This window comes from Cottoperca gobio, chromosome 1 (assembly GCF_900634415.1).
Source record: "Cottoperca gobio chromosome 1, fCotGob3.1, whole genome shotgun sequence".
Classification (NCBI taxonomy): domain Eukaryota; kingdom Metazoa; phylum Chordata; class Actinopteri; order Perciformes; family Bovichtidae; genus Cottoperca; species Cottoperca gobio.
The window spans coordinates 2,750,257-2,767,059 of NC_041355.1; the positions used below are offsets into that span (position 1 = coordinate 2,750,257).

General features: G+C 40.6%; 2 protein-coding genes across 2 annotated transcripts; one reads left to right on the forward strand and one right to left on the reverse strand.

Annotated features, from left to right (window-relative positions):
* Positions 1-2,822: 2,822 nt before the first annotated feature.
* On the reverse strand, positions 2,823-5,519 carry LOC115009122 (P2Y purinoceptor 14-like). Its single transcript, XM_029432898.1, is given in 4 exon segments — positions 2,823-3,333; positions 3,336-3,751; positions 4,524-4,783; positions 5,248-5,519. Coding segments are annotated over 4 exon segments (984 nt in total). The 5' UTR covers positions 5,398-5,519; the 3' UTR covers positions 2,823-3,175.
* Positions 5,520-6,734: 1,215 nt separating this feature from the next.
* LOC115015741 (microfibril-associated glycoprotein 4-like) lies at positions 6,735-12,750 on the forward strand. The gene is given in 10 exon segments (XM_029443279.1): positions 6,735-6,830; positions 7,091-7,365; positions 9,466-9,581; positions 10,476-10,673; positions 11,183-11,279; positions 11,485-11,667; positions 12,247-12,292; positions 12,294-12,339; positions 12,341-12,402; positions 12,404-12,750. Coding segments are annotated over 8 exon segments (750 nt in total). The 5' UTR covers positions 6,735-6,830; positions 7,091-7,365; positions 9,466-9,560; the 3' UTR covers positions 12,501-12,750.
* The last annotated feature ends 4,053 nt before the right edge of the window (positions 12,751-16,803 follow it).

Sequence of the window (16,803 nt, forward strand, 5' to 3'; positions counted from 1 at the left end):
TGGTCATTTCCAGTGAGGATTAGGGGAACTGTCTTTTTTTGAAAATCCTATTTTTTTCCTCCAGGTTTATTTCTTACTAAAAATGTAGTCACCATAGTGAGCAGATGAAAGAGAGGATTTAGCCTCTCAGTCCTAACTTGTTAGTGGAGGTTGTTAGGACTGTATGTAGTCTGAAAGGGATAAATCTGCATGCTTTTTTATTCAGATTAAAAAGAAAAAAATCAATTTAATCTACTAGTGCAGTGCCCGTTCAAAACATGCATGCTGAGCCCGTGGTATTACTCTGTGCAGCTTTCTCAAGAACCGCTCATATAAACAAATTCACACTCATTTGACGTTTTACCAATAATAAGTAATAGTTTCAGAACCGCTTCCATATCCAACACCAGCATACACACACACACACACACACACACACACACACACACACACACACCGATATTTCATGCTTTATTAGTTATAGTATAGATATTTGTTATTTACATTAATCAGAATTGAGGCAGTGAAGGGTTCCTTGTAAAGATGCATTATGCAACACAATTTCATCATTATTCTATAAGTGCTGGATTGATTTACCTGTAATTAAAAATATAATATATTTTGAGATGTTGCCAACATCTTGTTGCAGCCTTCCTACAAGAGGAGGGTCTTCTAGCAGTATTTCAGGAACCATGGTTTTGAAATAAGATCAACAATTACATGTGTGGGAAATGTTCAGGTGTCCACATAGCGTATCAGCTTACAGCCTGTTCTCTGGCCTCTTTCACACAGAAAACCGCTCTATCTCTCCTATTTTCCCTCCGGCTACATCGTGATGACCTCGAAAGCCATTTATTAACATGGATTATATGTCGACGGGAACAAAACCTGGCAGAAAATCAGCGGCTACACCTCTCTCTCGCTCTCTTCCTCTCTGCCTCTGAGCCAATGCACCACCTGACACACAGATTGAGATAAAAAGAATGAGAGATGGAGAGCGAGAGAGAGAAAAGACGGAGAAATATATGAGAACTGAAGAAAGATTGACCGTCATTGGCCTTTTCTTGTTTCATCATTCAGAAAGCCCTGGGTTTGATTTCCCTCTCTTTGTTTGAGATGAGCCATCAATAACTGTGCTGTAAAAGTCAAGCAGCAGAGGAAGCTGTGCCTGTCTAACAGCACCGCTTCTCCACCCACACAACCTCCAAAACAAAATGTATAATAAGATAATGGTGGCTATTAGCAGACAGTGGTAGACAAAGCACTCAGCTCTTTTACTTAAGTACACAGTATTTATTTAGCCTCAGTATTCATTTGTCTCACAGACTGTGCAGCATACGACACCCTCTGTCCTGAGAGCACAAGGACAAACTCCCCGAAAGAAAGAAACCTCAGGGAGAGCAACTGAGGAGGACGGACAGATGTGCAATAGATGACGTGTGTACAGAATAAACAACATAGCAAAATTACAACATACACAATCCATGTGACAAAAAATATAATGTGATCATATATGAAATATAGGGAGGATGTCAAAAAGCGTGGCCGTGAGGCAGGAGCGTGTCAACGTGCCAGATGAGAGACAGAAACTCTGTGATGATGCTGAGTGAGTAAGATCCATTTAAAGGACATGAATGCAGACAGATAGAGAGGAGGAGAGAGAGAGTGAGAGAGCGAGCAGGAGGAGGAGAGAGGCAGAGAGAGAGAGCAGGAGGAGGAGAGAGGCAGAGAGAGAGAGAGCAGGAGGAGGAGAGAGGCAGAGAGAGAGAGCAGGAGGAGGAGAGAGGCAGAGAGAGAGAGCAGGAGGAGGAGAGAGGCAGAGAGAGAGAGCAGGAGGAGGAGAGAGGCAGAGAGAGAGAGCAGGAGGAGGAGAGAGGCAGAGAGAGAGAGCAGGAGGAGGAGAGAGGCAGAGAGAGAGAGAGCAGGAGGAGGAGAGAGGCAGAGAGAGAGAGAGAGAGCAGGAGGAGGAGAGAGGCAGAGAGAGAGAGAGAGAGCAGGAGGAGGAGAGAGGCAGAGAGAGAGAGAGCAGGAGGAGGAGAGAGGCAGAGAGAGAGCAGGAGGAGGAGAGAGGCAGAGAGAGAGAGAGAGCAGGAGGAGGAGAGAGGCAGAGAGAGAGAGAGCAGGAGGAGGAGAGAGGCAGAGAGAGAGAGCAGGAGGAGGAGAGAGGCAGAGAGAGAGAGAGCAGGAGGAGGAGAGAGGCAGACAAAGAGAGGAGGAGAGAGAGAGAGAGAAGGTGAGAGAGAGAGAGACAGAGAGGCATTCAAAATGTAATTAAATAAATTATATATATTATATCACTTAATTATAATTATCGATGCATTAAATGTTGCAGCTTGTAAAGGTAGAGCTAATTTTAACTACTTTATATACTTAATAATTATATTCTACTTAATAACACATCATAAGTTATTAGTTGGTTTGTATGTTGTATTAATAATTAGAATCTGCAAAGTAACTAGTACGTCAGATTGTAGTGCAGTACAAAGTACAGCATTTCCTTCTGGAATGTAGTAAAGTAGAAGTATACAGTTACATACAATGGAAATACTCAAGTAAAGTATAAAACTGCAAAACTGCCTGCGCACTACTGAACATCCTGCAAATGTCATAAATACTTTTTCAGTTCATTGCTATTTGTTTGCAAATATATATATATCAGATAAAGATATAAATCACAAAATGTAACAAGCAATAACTTCATATGCAGTATGTTATTACATTACATGCTCAACATTTTTATTATATTATAAGCAGTTATTACATTATCAGTTTTATTACATTTAAAAACATTGTTCACAATTATGACATTATATGCAGTTATTGCATCACTTTTTTTATCACATAATTTTCAATTATTACATCATCCATTTTCACCTGTTAATTACATTATTGGCATTTTTTATGTTTTACATTATTAATTGTTATTAAATCTCTCAACACATGATTTGCAGTTATAGGATTAGGTGCAATTATTATACGATCAGTTTTTTATTTTATTTATTTTTTATGTCTTTTTAATCACAATTACTACGTTATGTGACATTATTACATTGCATTTGTTTATTATATAATAGGCAGTTATGTTTTCACTTTGTTTTAATTGCTCATAACATTATTTTCAGTTATTAAGTAATTTATTATAAATACATTTAGTTTATCACATTATTGACAGTTAAAATGTTATAAACAGTTATTTTTAGTTTCCACACACCCCTCTCAGACTAACCTGGGTCCTGAACCTCTTGCAGAGGATGAAGTAGATGAGCGGGTCCAGGCAGACGTTGAGAACTGACATTATGATGGTCAGTTCCATCACGAAGATGAGAACTTTGCTCCCTGAACTATAATTCCCCGGAAAGATATGGGTAGGAAAACCACGTGGAAGGGGACGAAGCAAAAGCAGAAGACACTGACCAGCACTAACATGTTCCTGCGCGCCTTTGCAAGCTTGGTGGACGCCGGCTGCCTTTGCTGCGCCTGCAACACCCTGCGGATGGTGCTGTAGTAGAAGAAGACCAGGGAGACGAAGACAAACAGGAAAATGGCCATGGAGAAGCTCTGTATGATCTTGTGGAGAAAAACGAGCTCGGCACTGTGAAAGATTTCACAGTATACTGCGGCAGAGGTAAAAGGAGGCAGTGTGTGGATTGTCAGGATGGCGAAGGCGCTCGTCGCGCCCAGGAGGATAACCCATGTTACTGTGCACAGGATGTGAGCGGCCCTCACCGTCTGCAGGATGTGAGTTCTTAAAGGTTTGACGACCTTCTGATATCTGGAGAGGAGAGGCAGGTGTCAGATAACTTAAAGCTTTTACCTACTGCTGCCATCAAATTCAAAATTGGGAAAACGAGTGCAAGATATGCTTCTCACAAGTACTCTTGAGAGAACTCTTCTTCTACCTAAATAAAGCTACCCCGAAAGTGCCCTAAACTTCTATCTCTCTAAGAGGCGACTCCACTGGTTGCAAAAAGACTAATTGTATAGAAGTCTATGAGAAAATGACCCTACTTTTCACTTTATTTATTACTTCCGTAAAAAGATTCCTGATGAGTTTATGGTCTCGATCTCTTGCTTCAAGTCTTCTTCAACACAGCATGATGTTCATTTAGTAAATTATGGTCCCATTTAGAGTAAAATAACAATAAAGCAGCGTATACTTTGGGGCTGGGATGCTTTGTGATTGACAGTTTGCTCTCCATGTTTCCTTTTACAACTTTAACCCTTTTCACAGTTTGTTTTCAGTTCATGAAAGTTAATTGTAACATTTTTGTTGCCTAAAAATGTCTTTCTCAGCTTTCAAATGTACTTTGCACAACCTTGGCGTGTCACTTCTGGTACCAAAAAACAAGATGGCGACGGCCAAAATGCCAAACTCAAGGCTTCAAAACCGCAGGACACAAACCAATGAATGACGTCACGGTGACTATGTCCGCTTCTATTCTGACAGAGTTAGAAAACACATGAAATTGGTGTATTTTTGTTCGTATTGATGACATTTTAAAGTCTGTTTTATGCAACATGAGGTTCATACTGGCCCGGCCTACCTGTTAGCGGCGATGTAGCCCATAAACATGATGCTGGCGTACATGTTGAGGAAGAGGAAGGTGCTGCCAAAGTAACAGTTGACCATGCGGATGGTGTCGTAGGTGCTGGAAAAGTTCATTATGCGGATGGGGAGAGAGAGGCAGAGCAGGAAGTCGGCGGCTGCCAAGTTCTTGAGGTAAACCATAATGCTCCTGGACTCCTTCGGCTGAGCTCGGCAGAAGTAAAACTTAATGATGAAGATGTTGAGGGGGAGACCCACCTGGAGAGAAAACAGGTTTTGGATTCAATCTGAATGTAGGATTTGTGTGGGAGGGGAAGTGTGGGAGAGGATTAGAGCTGTTTGGTTGAAGAAAAAGAAAAAAGGAAGCTAAAACATTGTCTTGATTGTACGTTGTATGATTTTCAGTTGTCCTTCATTAAAAAGAAAAAGTTGAAGATACATTTATCTTTCACTTCACTTCAAACTTGTTTGTGCTGAACCAAAAAACAACCATGCTACTATTTCTGGACTCACAATCAAGTAAATGGCTGCCTCAGAAACTTTAAAAGTTGTACCATCTTGATTTATTATTGAGGTTTATAACCAGTGATATCAGTGAGAGTTGTGACTGCGAGGTTCATTTCCTCAGGAAGTTTTAAGAACTTGCTCTTAAAAAAAAGGTTTCCTCAAATGAACTGACTGACACTTGAAGAAGGAAAGTGATCAGAGTTGTTGAAACTCACCAGAAACACGAGACTGTAGACTATGATAAAGAAGACGTTGATTGGGCAGCCAACGGCATCACAGTAAATCGAACCGTCGACTTCGATCTGGTTTATAGTTAGTGACTGGTTGAAGGATGAGGCCCCTTCCTCTCCTGCTCGATCGCTCATTGTTTCTAGTTAATCTAATAGAGATTAACCCAAATTACAGCTCAGATAATACACAAAAACACACCCTTTGTAACAAAAATGCTGCCAAAGTCAGCCCAAGAAGACATGACTGTGACCAAAAGATTGTGTACAAAGGAACCAATTAAGTATTTACCTTTCTGAGCCTCTCAGTGTAGCCGTCTAATGAATCGTGTACTTCTTCCGTCTACACAGCTTTCAGAGCAGGAGAAGAGCTGCTGAAAAACACTGATGTGGTTATGATAGCTTTACAGTAAGCATTACTATAAATAACACACATTCTCACCCCCCCACACACACACACACACACACACTGCTGTTAAAATGACATAATATCTTCCTGTCTAGTTCTGATGAACACGCCGCAAATACCACGGAAGGCACTTAATACTCCCACTAGCATTTCAAGGGATTGCGTCTGTCGGCTCCTAGAAGATAAATTCTCTTGACTTTGGTGATCACACTTTTGTGATGTTGTCTGCACTTTTTTGTATATCCATCTGTTGATCCATTTTCTGCTTATGTGAAGGTAGCGCAGTGAACTTCCTGAACCACCTCAGATGTCCCAAAGTGGTGCATAGAAGCACCTTCAAGCCTTTTCAGATGTCTGAGTCCTGCCATTATGCACAGGAACCTAAATTCAGCCACTGTGTCTGTGATTTCATTTATTTTGGTCACTACCCAAAGCTCATGAGCATAGATGAGTGTTGGAAAGAACATTGAACCACTAAACTGAGAATTGTGCTCAGTCCAAGTGGCAGCCTCCGGGCCTGAAAAGTGAAGCTAATGCGGAAGCATTCTCTCTAACGGCCAGCAGGGGGCGACTCCTCTGGTTGCAAAAAAAGAAGTCCGATTGTATAGAAATCTATCAGGAAACATTTTCCTAATGAGTTTATGGTCCCAATCGCTTGTGTGCTTGTCACATGTTTCCACAGACACGTGCTGCTGGTTTAAAAGTGTTGTTTGGTGTTTTCCACCAGAGTTACTTCAACAGACGAAGTCCAACTCAGCAGTGAGCTTCCTCTCCAGGATGATGATGATGATGATGATGATGCAGGTAAGAGCTGCAAGTTGTTTTACTTCCTGTCTTTGTGTTTTCCCTCCTCCTGTGATTGTTTGCTCCTCCCTGATGTGATCCTCCTGTGTCCAATCACCCTGCCCTTGTGTCTTTGCTTGCCTCCTCCAGCTGTGTCTCGTTCTTATGATTAGTTACTGTCTATATATACGCTGTCCCATTGTTCCTTGTCTGTTCGTCACCGATATTACCTGGTGTGTTCCCTTCCTCCTCGTTCCTCCTCGTTCCTCCTCGTTCCTCCTCGTTCCTCCTCGTTCCTCCTCGTTCCTCCTCGTTCCTCCTCGTCCCTCCTCGTTCTTCCTAGTACGTTCTTCCTCGTGTCTACTTCGTGTCCTCTCTGGTTTGTGTATTTTTGTATTTAATAGCCTGCTCCCTCAGTTGTTTTTGCTTTGTACCTTTTTGTGTTTTCAGCTTTATTTAAATAAAGCTTGCTTTTTGTTCTCATCAATTCGTGAGTACTGTGTTTGGGTCCTCCCCTCTACATCGCACCGTAACAATACGAACAGACCAGGTATGGACTCAGCAGTCCATACCTGGCTCCAAGACTTTCTGAACTCACCACAGACCCCCGTCCCTGCTGACTGTTTTCCCTGTTTTCAGTTCCTGTTCCTCCTATTGAGCTGCAGCAACCACCTCCTGTCGAGCCGCGGCAGTCCCTCGTCTCTCCCGCCGGGCCAACGCCAGACCCCACTTCCTGCTCCAACCCCTGACCCATTCCTGGGTACTCGCCTGGCCCTGGGAGGTCCTCTGAGTGTCCAGAGGATGTCCAGGCCTCTAAGAAGGGGATCCGGCCGTTCAAGCCGCCGTCATTTCAGCTCCCAGTCCCCAGTTCCTGCTGCCGAGCCGCTGCTCCAAGACTTTCTCAAATAATTAGAGTAACTACATAAAGAAATACTGAACTTTAAATACTGGGGTCATGAGTGTAAAGTCCACCAGTGGAACTCCCTAAATGTTCTAAAACATGTTTTCTTGATTACTTGATAATAATAATACATTGTATTTATAAGCGCACTTTTCATTTGAATAAACAAAACTCAAAGTTAAAAAGATGTGTTTTTAGGCCTGTTTTAAAAGCATCCACAGTCTGTGGTGTCCTGAGATTTTCAGGGAGAGCATTCCACAGTCTGGGAGCAGTGGAGCAGAAGGCATGGTTTTGAGTTTGGTCCTGGGGGGGGGTGGAGGAGGTTAGCCTTTCCAGAACGGAGGTTTCTTGGTGAGGTTTGTGGGATGAGCAGTTCTCTGAGGTAGGATGGAGCATTTACGTGAATGCACTGATGGGTGTAAAGGGAGATATTATAGTCAATCCTGAGTGAGACTGGGATCCAGTGCAGTGTTTTGAGGATGGGTGTGATGTGTTCGTACTTTCGCACTCTCATCAGGATCCTAGCAGCGCTGTTTTGGATGTATTGCAGCTTCTGGATGTTTTTGCTAGGAATCCCGATGAGAAGTGCGTTGCAGTAGTCAAGTCTGGAGGAGACAAATGCATGGACAAGCTTTTCAGCATCTGACAGAGAGAGTGTGGGGCGGAGTTTAGCAATATTTTTGAGGTGGTAGAAGGAGTTCTTGCATGTTTGTCTGATGTGGGCCTCAAAGGTCAGGTGAGGATCCATTTTAACACCCAGATTGGTGACTGTTGATGAGAGTGGAATGTTCTGACCGGAGAAGGTGATGCAGGTTATGGAGGAGGACTGGACCTGATGTGGGGTGCCAACTAGAAGGGCTTCGGTTTTAGTGTTGTTTAATTGGAGGAAATTGTGCTTCATCCACGCCTCTATCTCCTCCAGGCAGGTGGTTCAGGTGGATGATGGCAGAGGTGTAGAGGGGGTTGGGTTAGTTCTGATTTAGAGTTGTGTGTCATCAGCATAGCAATGGAATGATATTCCATGCCGGTTGATGACACGACCAAGGGGGGACATGTAGATGGTGAAAAGGGTGGGGCCCGAGGACAGATCCTTGAGGGACACCACAGGTGACAGAGTGTGTTTTTGATTTTGCCACTCCCAAGGTGACATGCTCAGTCCTCCCGGTGAGATATGAGGTGAACCAGTTTAGGGCCGAGTGAGTCCGATTGTGGAGTGAAGACGGTGGAGGAGGATGCCATGATCAACGGTATCAAATGCTGAAGTTAGATGAAGGAGGATGAGGAGAGATGGAGATCCACCGTCAGCTGTCATCAGCAGATCATTGGTGACCCTAACCAGGGCAGTTTCTGTACTGTGACCAGACTGGAATTTTTCAAAGAGGTATTGAAGTTGAGATGGTCTTGAATCTGAGTGGCAACTACTTTTTCCAGCACCTTACATAGAAATGGTAGGTTGGAGATGAGTCTGTAGTTGGCAAGGACATCTGGGTCTAAGGTGGGTTTTGTGAGGAGTGGTTTGATGACAACAGTTTTTATAGGGGATGGAACATGACCAGACTGGAGGGAATGGTTTATCACGGTAGCGATCAGGGGACTTATGGCACAAATGTTAGATTTGACCTGGGCTGTGGGAACGGGGTCCACGGCACAGGTGGAGGATTTAATATTTTTGATGATGGCCTCAACCTCTTGCTGCGAGATGTCAGTGAAGCAGCAAAGAGGCTGGGTAGGTCCGGGCTGGGGGTTGACAGTCGGGACTGGCAGAGCAGCGGAGTTGGAGAGTAGAGAGCGGATGGTATCTACTTTCTTTCTAAAAAATGCGATGAAATTATCACACTGCTCCTCTGTGGTGTGATACCATGTTATTAAAAAGTTGCATCACCTTCGCTACAGTGCCAGGAATGTAATTCTGAATAAATGATTGTATTTTATTTTATTTTGTGTGCCTAAACTAGTGAAATTTAAAAGAAATTAGATATATTACAATTTGAATTTCATTTTTCTTTAATGTCTTTGAGGATTTTTGTGTCTGTAAAACCACCACATAATCAAACAATACAGCAACACTTTTGACACTGTGGGTGTGAACCAAGCTTGTCACATGCTTCTACAGACACGTGCTGAGCAGACGGTTTAAAAGAGCCGTGTTTCCCACCCGAGTTACTTCAACAGACGTCTTCCAACTCAGCGGTGAGCTTCCTCTCCAGGATGATGACGATGATGATGCAGGTAAGAGCTGCACGGAAAACACTCTCAACATTTAAACCACATTTTTTTGTTACTTTATTTTCTCATAAATGCTTTTCATAATGATTATATTTTTCAATGTAAGTGATCTGTGTGGAAACTGTAAAAAAAAGAGTGCATTTAAATAAAATAAAATGTTAAAATGTAATATATAATTAATGTATAATAAAACAGCACAGGGCACATGTTTTAGATAATGAATTAATGAATTAATGAATTAAACCTTGATTCAACAACCTCTGCTCTACAATATGAGGAAATGTTAATGAACTTAAAGTATTATTAGGTTGCAAAACTATTAACAAAACCTTAAACAGTTAAAAACACTTAAATTACATTGAAACAATTGTTGGGTAATTGGGGAAAAGCAGAATAGGACTCTCCGTCAAAACTTTAAGATCGTCTGAAGAGGGAAAATTCAGGTTTTGCAGCAGCACAAAGTGAGTAAGTAAGGATAGAAAAATAAATTAAATACGAGGTACATACAACTAGTATAAGAGTAGAAACTACAAAACCAAATGAACTTTACATTTCTTTTAACCAGGAATAAAAGATTAAAAAAATAAAATCTCTTTTCAAGACAGCACAAATAACACGGCTTCTGACATAAAAACAAACGTATCACAATATAAAATTAAACAACAAACATTTTACAGAATTAAAAGCCAGATACTTCCAATTAATTTAAAATCACTTTAAATGTGTTCAATGAGACCAGCTGTAATTATGATCTGTTCCATTTTTTGAAAACAAATATGCTGCAATCGTCACGACACCTTTTTCTTGTCCCCTAACATCTGCATTTTAATTAGTTTTGTTATCATGTATCTACGAGTGCAGGATGTCTCTGTAAAGGTGTTTTTCGTTTGCATCCAGGTGACCTCACTCGTAGCTCTGCTGGTTCTTGCGACCTCCGTTCACTCCGACTCGCAGTTTTATCTGCCCATCGACTGTGATGACATCCATCGCCATGACAACACCAGCTCCAGTGGGGTGTACACCATCTACCCCGGGGGTCCCACCACACCCATACACGTCTACTGTGACATGGACACTGACGGGGGCAGATGGACGGTCAGTACACCTCAGATTTCATCAGACTGTGTGCCTCATTAAGATCTTAATAAAACATTTAATATCTATAGCGCTTTTCAAGAACTCAAAGTCGCTTGTATCTTATCTCGATCTTGTGAACCTTCTTGTAGAAACACATGACTGGATGTGTTGGGGTCCTTCATTTGGGCTGACTGTGGGCCTCCCCTCAGACAAAGCCTGGTAAAAGGCGCCCCCCTCCCTTAGTTTACTTGTTTAGTTTCACTCAATTCCTGGATGCTTATTGGGTCATGATTATGTTATTTCATCTCTTACACACTCAACAATTGAGCCAAGATAGCTTAATATTGCTCAAAATTGTACTTAAGTGAATATACTTAGTTACTTCCCACCACTGGACTTCATTACAGTCGTACCTGTTGACTGTTTTCTGAGAAGATGTCCACACTGAGTTCTTGCTAACTGAATGTATAGTGTCACATGTTGGTGAACTTGGAACCTCTCTCTCCTCCTCACATTCTCCGTCTCAGGTATTTCAGAGGAGGATCGATGGGACTGAAAACTTCTACAGGCCCTGGAAGCACTATAAGACTGGATTTGGGAACGTGGCCGGAGAATATTGGCTCGGTGAGGTTTTGAGTCATAAACACATTCAACACATGGGGGCCTGTGCTGCTTTCTATCCTAATGTCTGTGTCAGATAAAGAATGATTTTAAACTGGATGAGGTTGAGAGACGGTCTGAGGGGGGAAGAGTTTAAGAAATGCAGAGTAATGATACAGTGCATTGGTGCAGGAGGTGAAATGAAACATATCTTTGTGCACCTTCTCAGGCCTGGAAAACATCTTCCTGCTGAGTATGAGGAAGGAAAATGAGCTGCGGGTGGACATGGAGGACTGGGAGGGAGGGAAGGCGTCCGCCCAATACTCCTCCTTCTCAATCGAATCTGAGAACGCCGGCTATCAGCTTCACCTGGGCAGCTTCACTGGCGGAGCGGCAGGTGAGGATTACTGGGGTTTAAATGTCAAGGTATAGAAGAATGAACTGTGTGGAACACAGGATGTTTTTAAATGGGACATATTATACTAATGTTCAGGTTCATACTTGTATTTTAGATTTATACTAAAACATGCTTTAATGTTCAAACATTATTTTTCTGAACCTCAAAAAGATATTTAAATGAAGACATGTGAGAAGTTTAGAGGACAAATGTCTCTTCTATGAAACTCCTGCTGAAACAAACTGTGGTCACAAAAAGATTGGAACCAATTAATTAACAATTAAATGTATTTACAAGCTTATCATGTTTTTTATGCTAAATATGAATATGAGAAGTAACTAAATCTGTTATAAATAAATGAAATGCAATAAAAAGTACAATATTTGCGTCTGAAATGTGGTCGAGTAGATGTATAAAGTTGCATATAATAGAAGCACCTTAAAATTGTACTTGAGTAAATGTACTTTATTTAAGGCACGAACATGAACAGTACATTCAGGGAACTTAAATCATCCACTGCCAGAGTGAAAACACATCAACTTTATTTCAACTTTATTTGTTTTTGTCTTTATTTCTAGGAGACAGTTTGACAAGGACATAACAACATGAAGTTCACCACGTTTGACAAAGATCAGGATACGTGGGATAAAAAACTGCGCTCAGCATTTTCTAGGTGGATTCTGGTACTAGCAACTGCCACATCAGTAACCTCAACGGCATGTACGCCCCTCATGGTGCCATTGGATTGATGAAACGTCCACGTTAGTTGGCAAGCATGGAAGGGCACGAAATACTCTCTGAAGACTGTTGCTATGAAGATCAGATCAGTCGAGTCGTGCACACATTAAAAAACACTCAGGCAGATTATTTTAGGTCAACAGTCTGAATGCTTCTGGTTTTAGCTGGTGATCATTTTTAATGTTACAAGTAGAAGTCCTGCATTAAAAATGTTAAAATAATGAATACTATTATAAACTATATCATTAGATTATGGAGCTAATTTTAACTATTTTGTGACTGCAACTACTGATTATTAATCTGCTGATTGTTTTTTTGTTTCCACCATTAAATGTTTAGTTTAGTTCTTTGCATTTAAAATGTTTCTATTGTTTCCTTCAATCCACTAATTCATTATTCGATTAATCTTTATAGTTACACTTAAATGTACAGAGGTCTTCAACGTCTTTCAGGCCAAGAACCCTTTATCTGAAAGAGAGACATATTTTACATTTTATTTCAAAAATAATGTTTCAAAACATTATTAAAGAATAATTTGGTGGCCCCCCTGCTGTAGCTCTGAGGACCCCCTGGCGGCCACGGACCCTCTGTTGAATACCCATTGCCTAAATCAATTCATCGTTTTAGCTATACTTGTATACATACCATTGGGTATTTAAATGTATTACAACGCATCATATTGTACCTTGCTCAGGGGTACAATGGTGGCAGCCATTGAACTCACAACCTTCTGGTTTGGAAGGCGTACCAGTAGACCACTAGGCTATCACCATCACATGTTAACACACGGTGTCGCTCTTGTGTTGCACAACCTCATTTGTCTTTACGGGAGGGAGGTGTGTCTCAACAGATGGGCTGAAGCCACCTCATACATGCAAAGAGAAGTCCAAACATGGAGGGACAGACTACCGGAACTGATCGAGATATTAGGATCACTAATGAAGTTCTTTAACGTGAGACACCCCAGGCAAAAGCATGATTTTTCGTGTTTCGTGTTCTTCTAAATTCACCAAAAGGTAGCATTAGATAATACCTCTTGTGCATATTTAAACATATCATTTCAGAAAACTTGTAACACACAAAAAGATGTTTTAATGTAAGTAATCAACTGGGGAAGTTTCCTGGTGATATCTATTAGTTCAAATGTTTACACTATTCACCTGTAGTGTGTACAACATGTATGGAACTTTACATTACGAATCTTTAAAGGCCGTCTTTGAAAAATGAGTTTTTTCTCAGACTCTGAGTGACATGTCCACTTCAGTAGCACTTACATACCAAATGTTCCAGATTCATTCATAACTATATTCTGAAGGTTTTCACTGCGCGGCTTGTTCATATATCATTCATAACCATTTATAGAACATTTTATTACCCTATTCACCTGAGGTGTCTCCTCTTAAAATGTGACAGCAGTAAAAAAACAACAACAAAAAACACAACATAGAATAACATTTAGTCATATATATAATATATGTATAAACAATTTTTAGTTTTAGGTTCTCAATTCATGTAAATGCCCACTTACCCCTGCTAAAATATACAACATGAACCTAAATTAATATATATATTTTTGAATTGTTTATATTTCATGTAAAATAACATGGTACCATTTGACATTCTTTTTAATTGCATGCAACAGACTGAATATTTATTTCCATCCAGATTGTTAGAAAAGTGTTTGAGAATTGTAGAAATACATTCGAAACAGCAGTAGGCCTAAGTGTTCTCACCGTGTAGACGGCCCGCCGCCAGCCCACCAGGAGTTTTATTTTGCCATGTGTTGTGTACAGTCCATCATGCTGGATGTGGTATCCATGCCACATCTTTTTAGAAAGCTTAGAATCTCGTCTATTTAGATTTTGAGATCACAATCACAACAGCAGGTACAATCAGAGCCTCAAAATAGCAATTAAACTCAAAAATCAAAATCATAACTTTGAGCCAACTCACCTATGAAGCCTCATAATAATCCTGTAATCAGTAATATTCCAAAGAAAACACTCCTGTGTCATTACCAAAGGTCCAAACGATCGTTTTCGGTAAAAAGAAATTGATCGCCAACATCGTCACGTTGATAAAAGCCCATAAACAGCTGTTACAATCTTTGAATTAAGCTGATCGATGTGTGAGATATTTTGTTTATAATCGGTAAAAACGTTACTCCTGCTGGCTGCAGCGCCGAGCGCCTCCTTCCAAAATATAGCGCGGACTCAAAGCGTTCGATTGACACTTCATTTGAGCCAATCGGAGCTTCCATGACTTATCTACAGCCATCAATAGCCAATCAGTGTCAACCTGATAAGGAAGTGCCAGCCCCTATTCTTTTGTTTACAGGCTGAGCAATAGCAACCGAGTCTCCCGATGGCTGGCGTATCGTGTAGCCAATGAAACGCTGAGAAATTTGAGGCGCTATTTCAATGGTTTATTTTTTACAAATGTTTTTATTTTTTGCAAATTTGTATTTATTATATTCAAGTTCATAAAAAAATACAAAAATGTGTTTATACTTCACTTACTCTGTGTCATTACTACTGACAGGGAAATATGGGTATATAATAGTTATTTGTGAGCAATACAAATAATATTTTATCAATAGATATTTTAATACCTCCAAACTGCACAGTTTGGTGTTACTCTTAGAAAAACCTGTCTAATATGTTGTGTTTTTGTGTTTTTGTTCTGAAATTTGAACTTGTACTTGGTAATAATTGTGTTTTCCAGCTCTTACCTACAGGCATCTTTTTCAACAAAACAAAAAAAGAGTTATCTTTTAAAAGAGTTTCTGGGGCTATTATCATCAGTGATGAAATAAGTATTCAGGTCATTTATTTATGTAAAAGTATCAGTACCATACTGTGAAAATACTCCAAAACAAGTCAAATGCATTAGAAATATTATTTATATAAAGATACTGATGTATTGTCAACAAATTAAAGTAGTAAAAGTAAAAGTACTCAATATGCAGAATATCCACCGTCAGTGTTATTAGATTTGCATCACTGTGTAAGCAATTATTTTCAAGTTGTAGCTGGTGGAGATAGAGATGAATTTAACTGTTTATATAATATATGACTACTTTTGTGGAGTGTAATCTGTAGAAATGCATCATGTTTTCTGAGATAAAATATTGTGTTTGTACTCTGAAAGGTACCTTGTGGCTTTTAAAAAGTGCATTAATACCTCAAAACTGTAAAGTACTGTAGTACATGTATATAAGTCACCAAAGTTAGGATTCATGAATGTCTATACCAAATTGTTTACCAATTGTAGATAAACAGATGTTCCACTTGATGAGATGTTCACCTGCTGGTGGCGCTCGATGAAAATGAGCATTCATGCATAAATGTCAAAATGTCAAAATTCATGGCAATCCATCCAATAGTTAAAATATATCAGTCAGGTCACCTCCTAAAACACTATATTATAGTCCACATTATAGTCCCTGTAAGTATAGTGTACACGTGTATATGCACGTTTATTAGCTAAAGATCGACTGTTATAAATAGAATGAAACAATTTACATGATTATCTAGATACTTTTCTCAGCTGTTAAGTCTCCCTTTTAATTTCACTTAAATACACATTGTTTACTGTCTATATTACTGCACTATTGGCTTGATGTTTAAAGGAATAGTTTGACTTGAGTCCCTATAATTATTTTACAAGGCGTTTGATTTATTCCGTATATAATGACTTATTTTATTTTATTATCTCAGGTGCATTATATGTTATAAATAAAGTGTGTTTTACTGCAGGAGGTTTGAAGGTTCCGGCTCTGAGGAGCATTTATGATGGAAAATAACATCAAGCTGCTTCTTTAAGATAAAACAAACAGAGCTGGGAGGTTTTCCCACTTCTCCTCCCTCCCCCTATTTTCTCTCTCGAGCTCTCTCTCTCGCTCTCTCTCTCTCTCTCGCTCTCTCTCTCGCTCTCTCTTGCGCGCGCTCTCTCTCTCGCTCTCTCTTGCGCGCGCTCTCTCTCTCTCTCGCTCTCTCTTGCGCGCTCTCTCTCTCTCGCTCTCTCTTGCGCGCGCTCTCTCTCTCTCGCTCTCTCTTGCGCGCGCTCTCTCTCTCTCGCTCTCTCTTGCGCGCGCTCTCTCTCTCTCTCGCTCTCTCTTGCGCGCGCTCTCTCTCTCTCTGGGACCCAAACTTGTTTCAGGAAAAAGCGCCTGAACATATTTTCTCTCTCGCTGGCTGTAAGAAACAGGACGGCCGTGTCCGTGCCAAAGAGAAGGCGTAGACTTCCTCCAAACATTTCCTCCGCCATCTCCGCTTTCGAAACACACAGTTTTGTGGAATAACGAGGGGAGTGTTTTATCTGTTTTTCCTCCACCAACACCTGGTTGTTTCTTTTCTTTGACACGGACTGCTGCTTCCTTTCCTCGAACATCTGAACTTTAGTTTTGCGGAC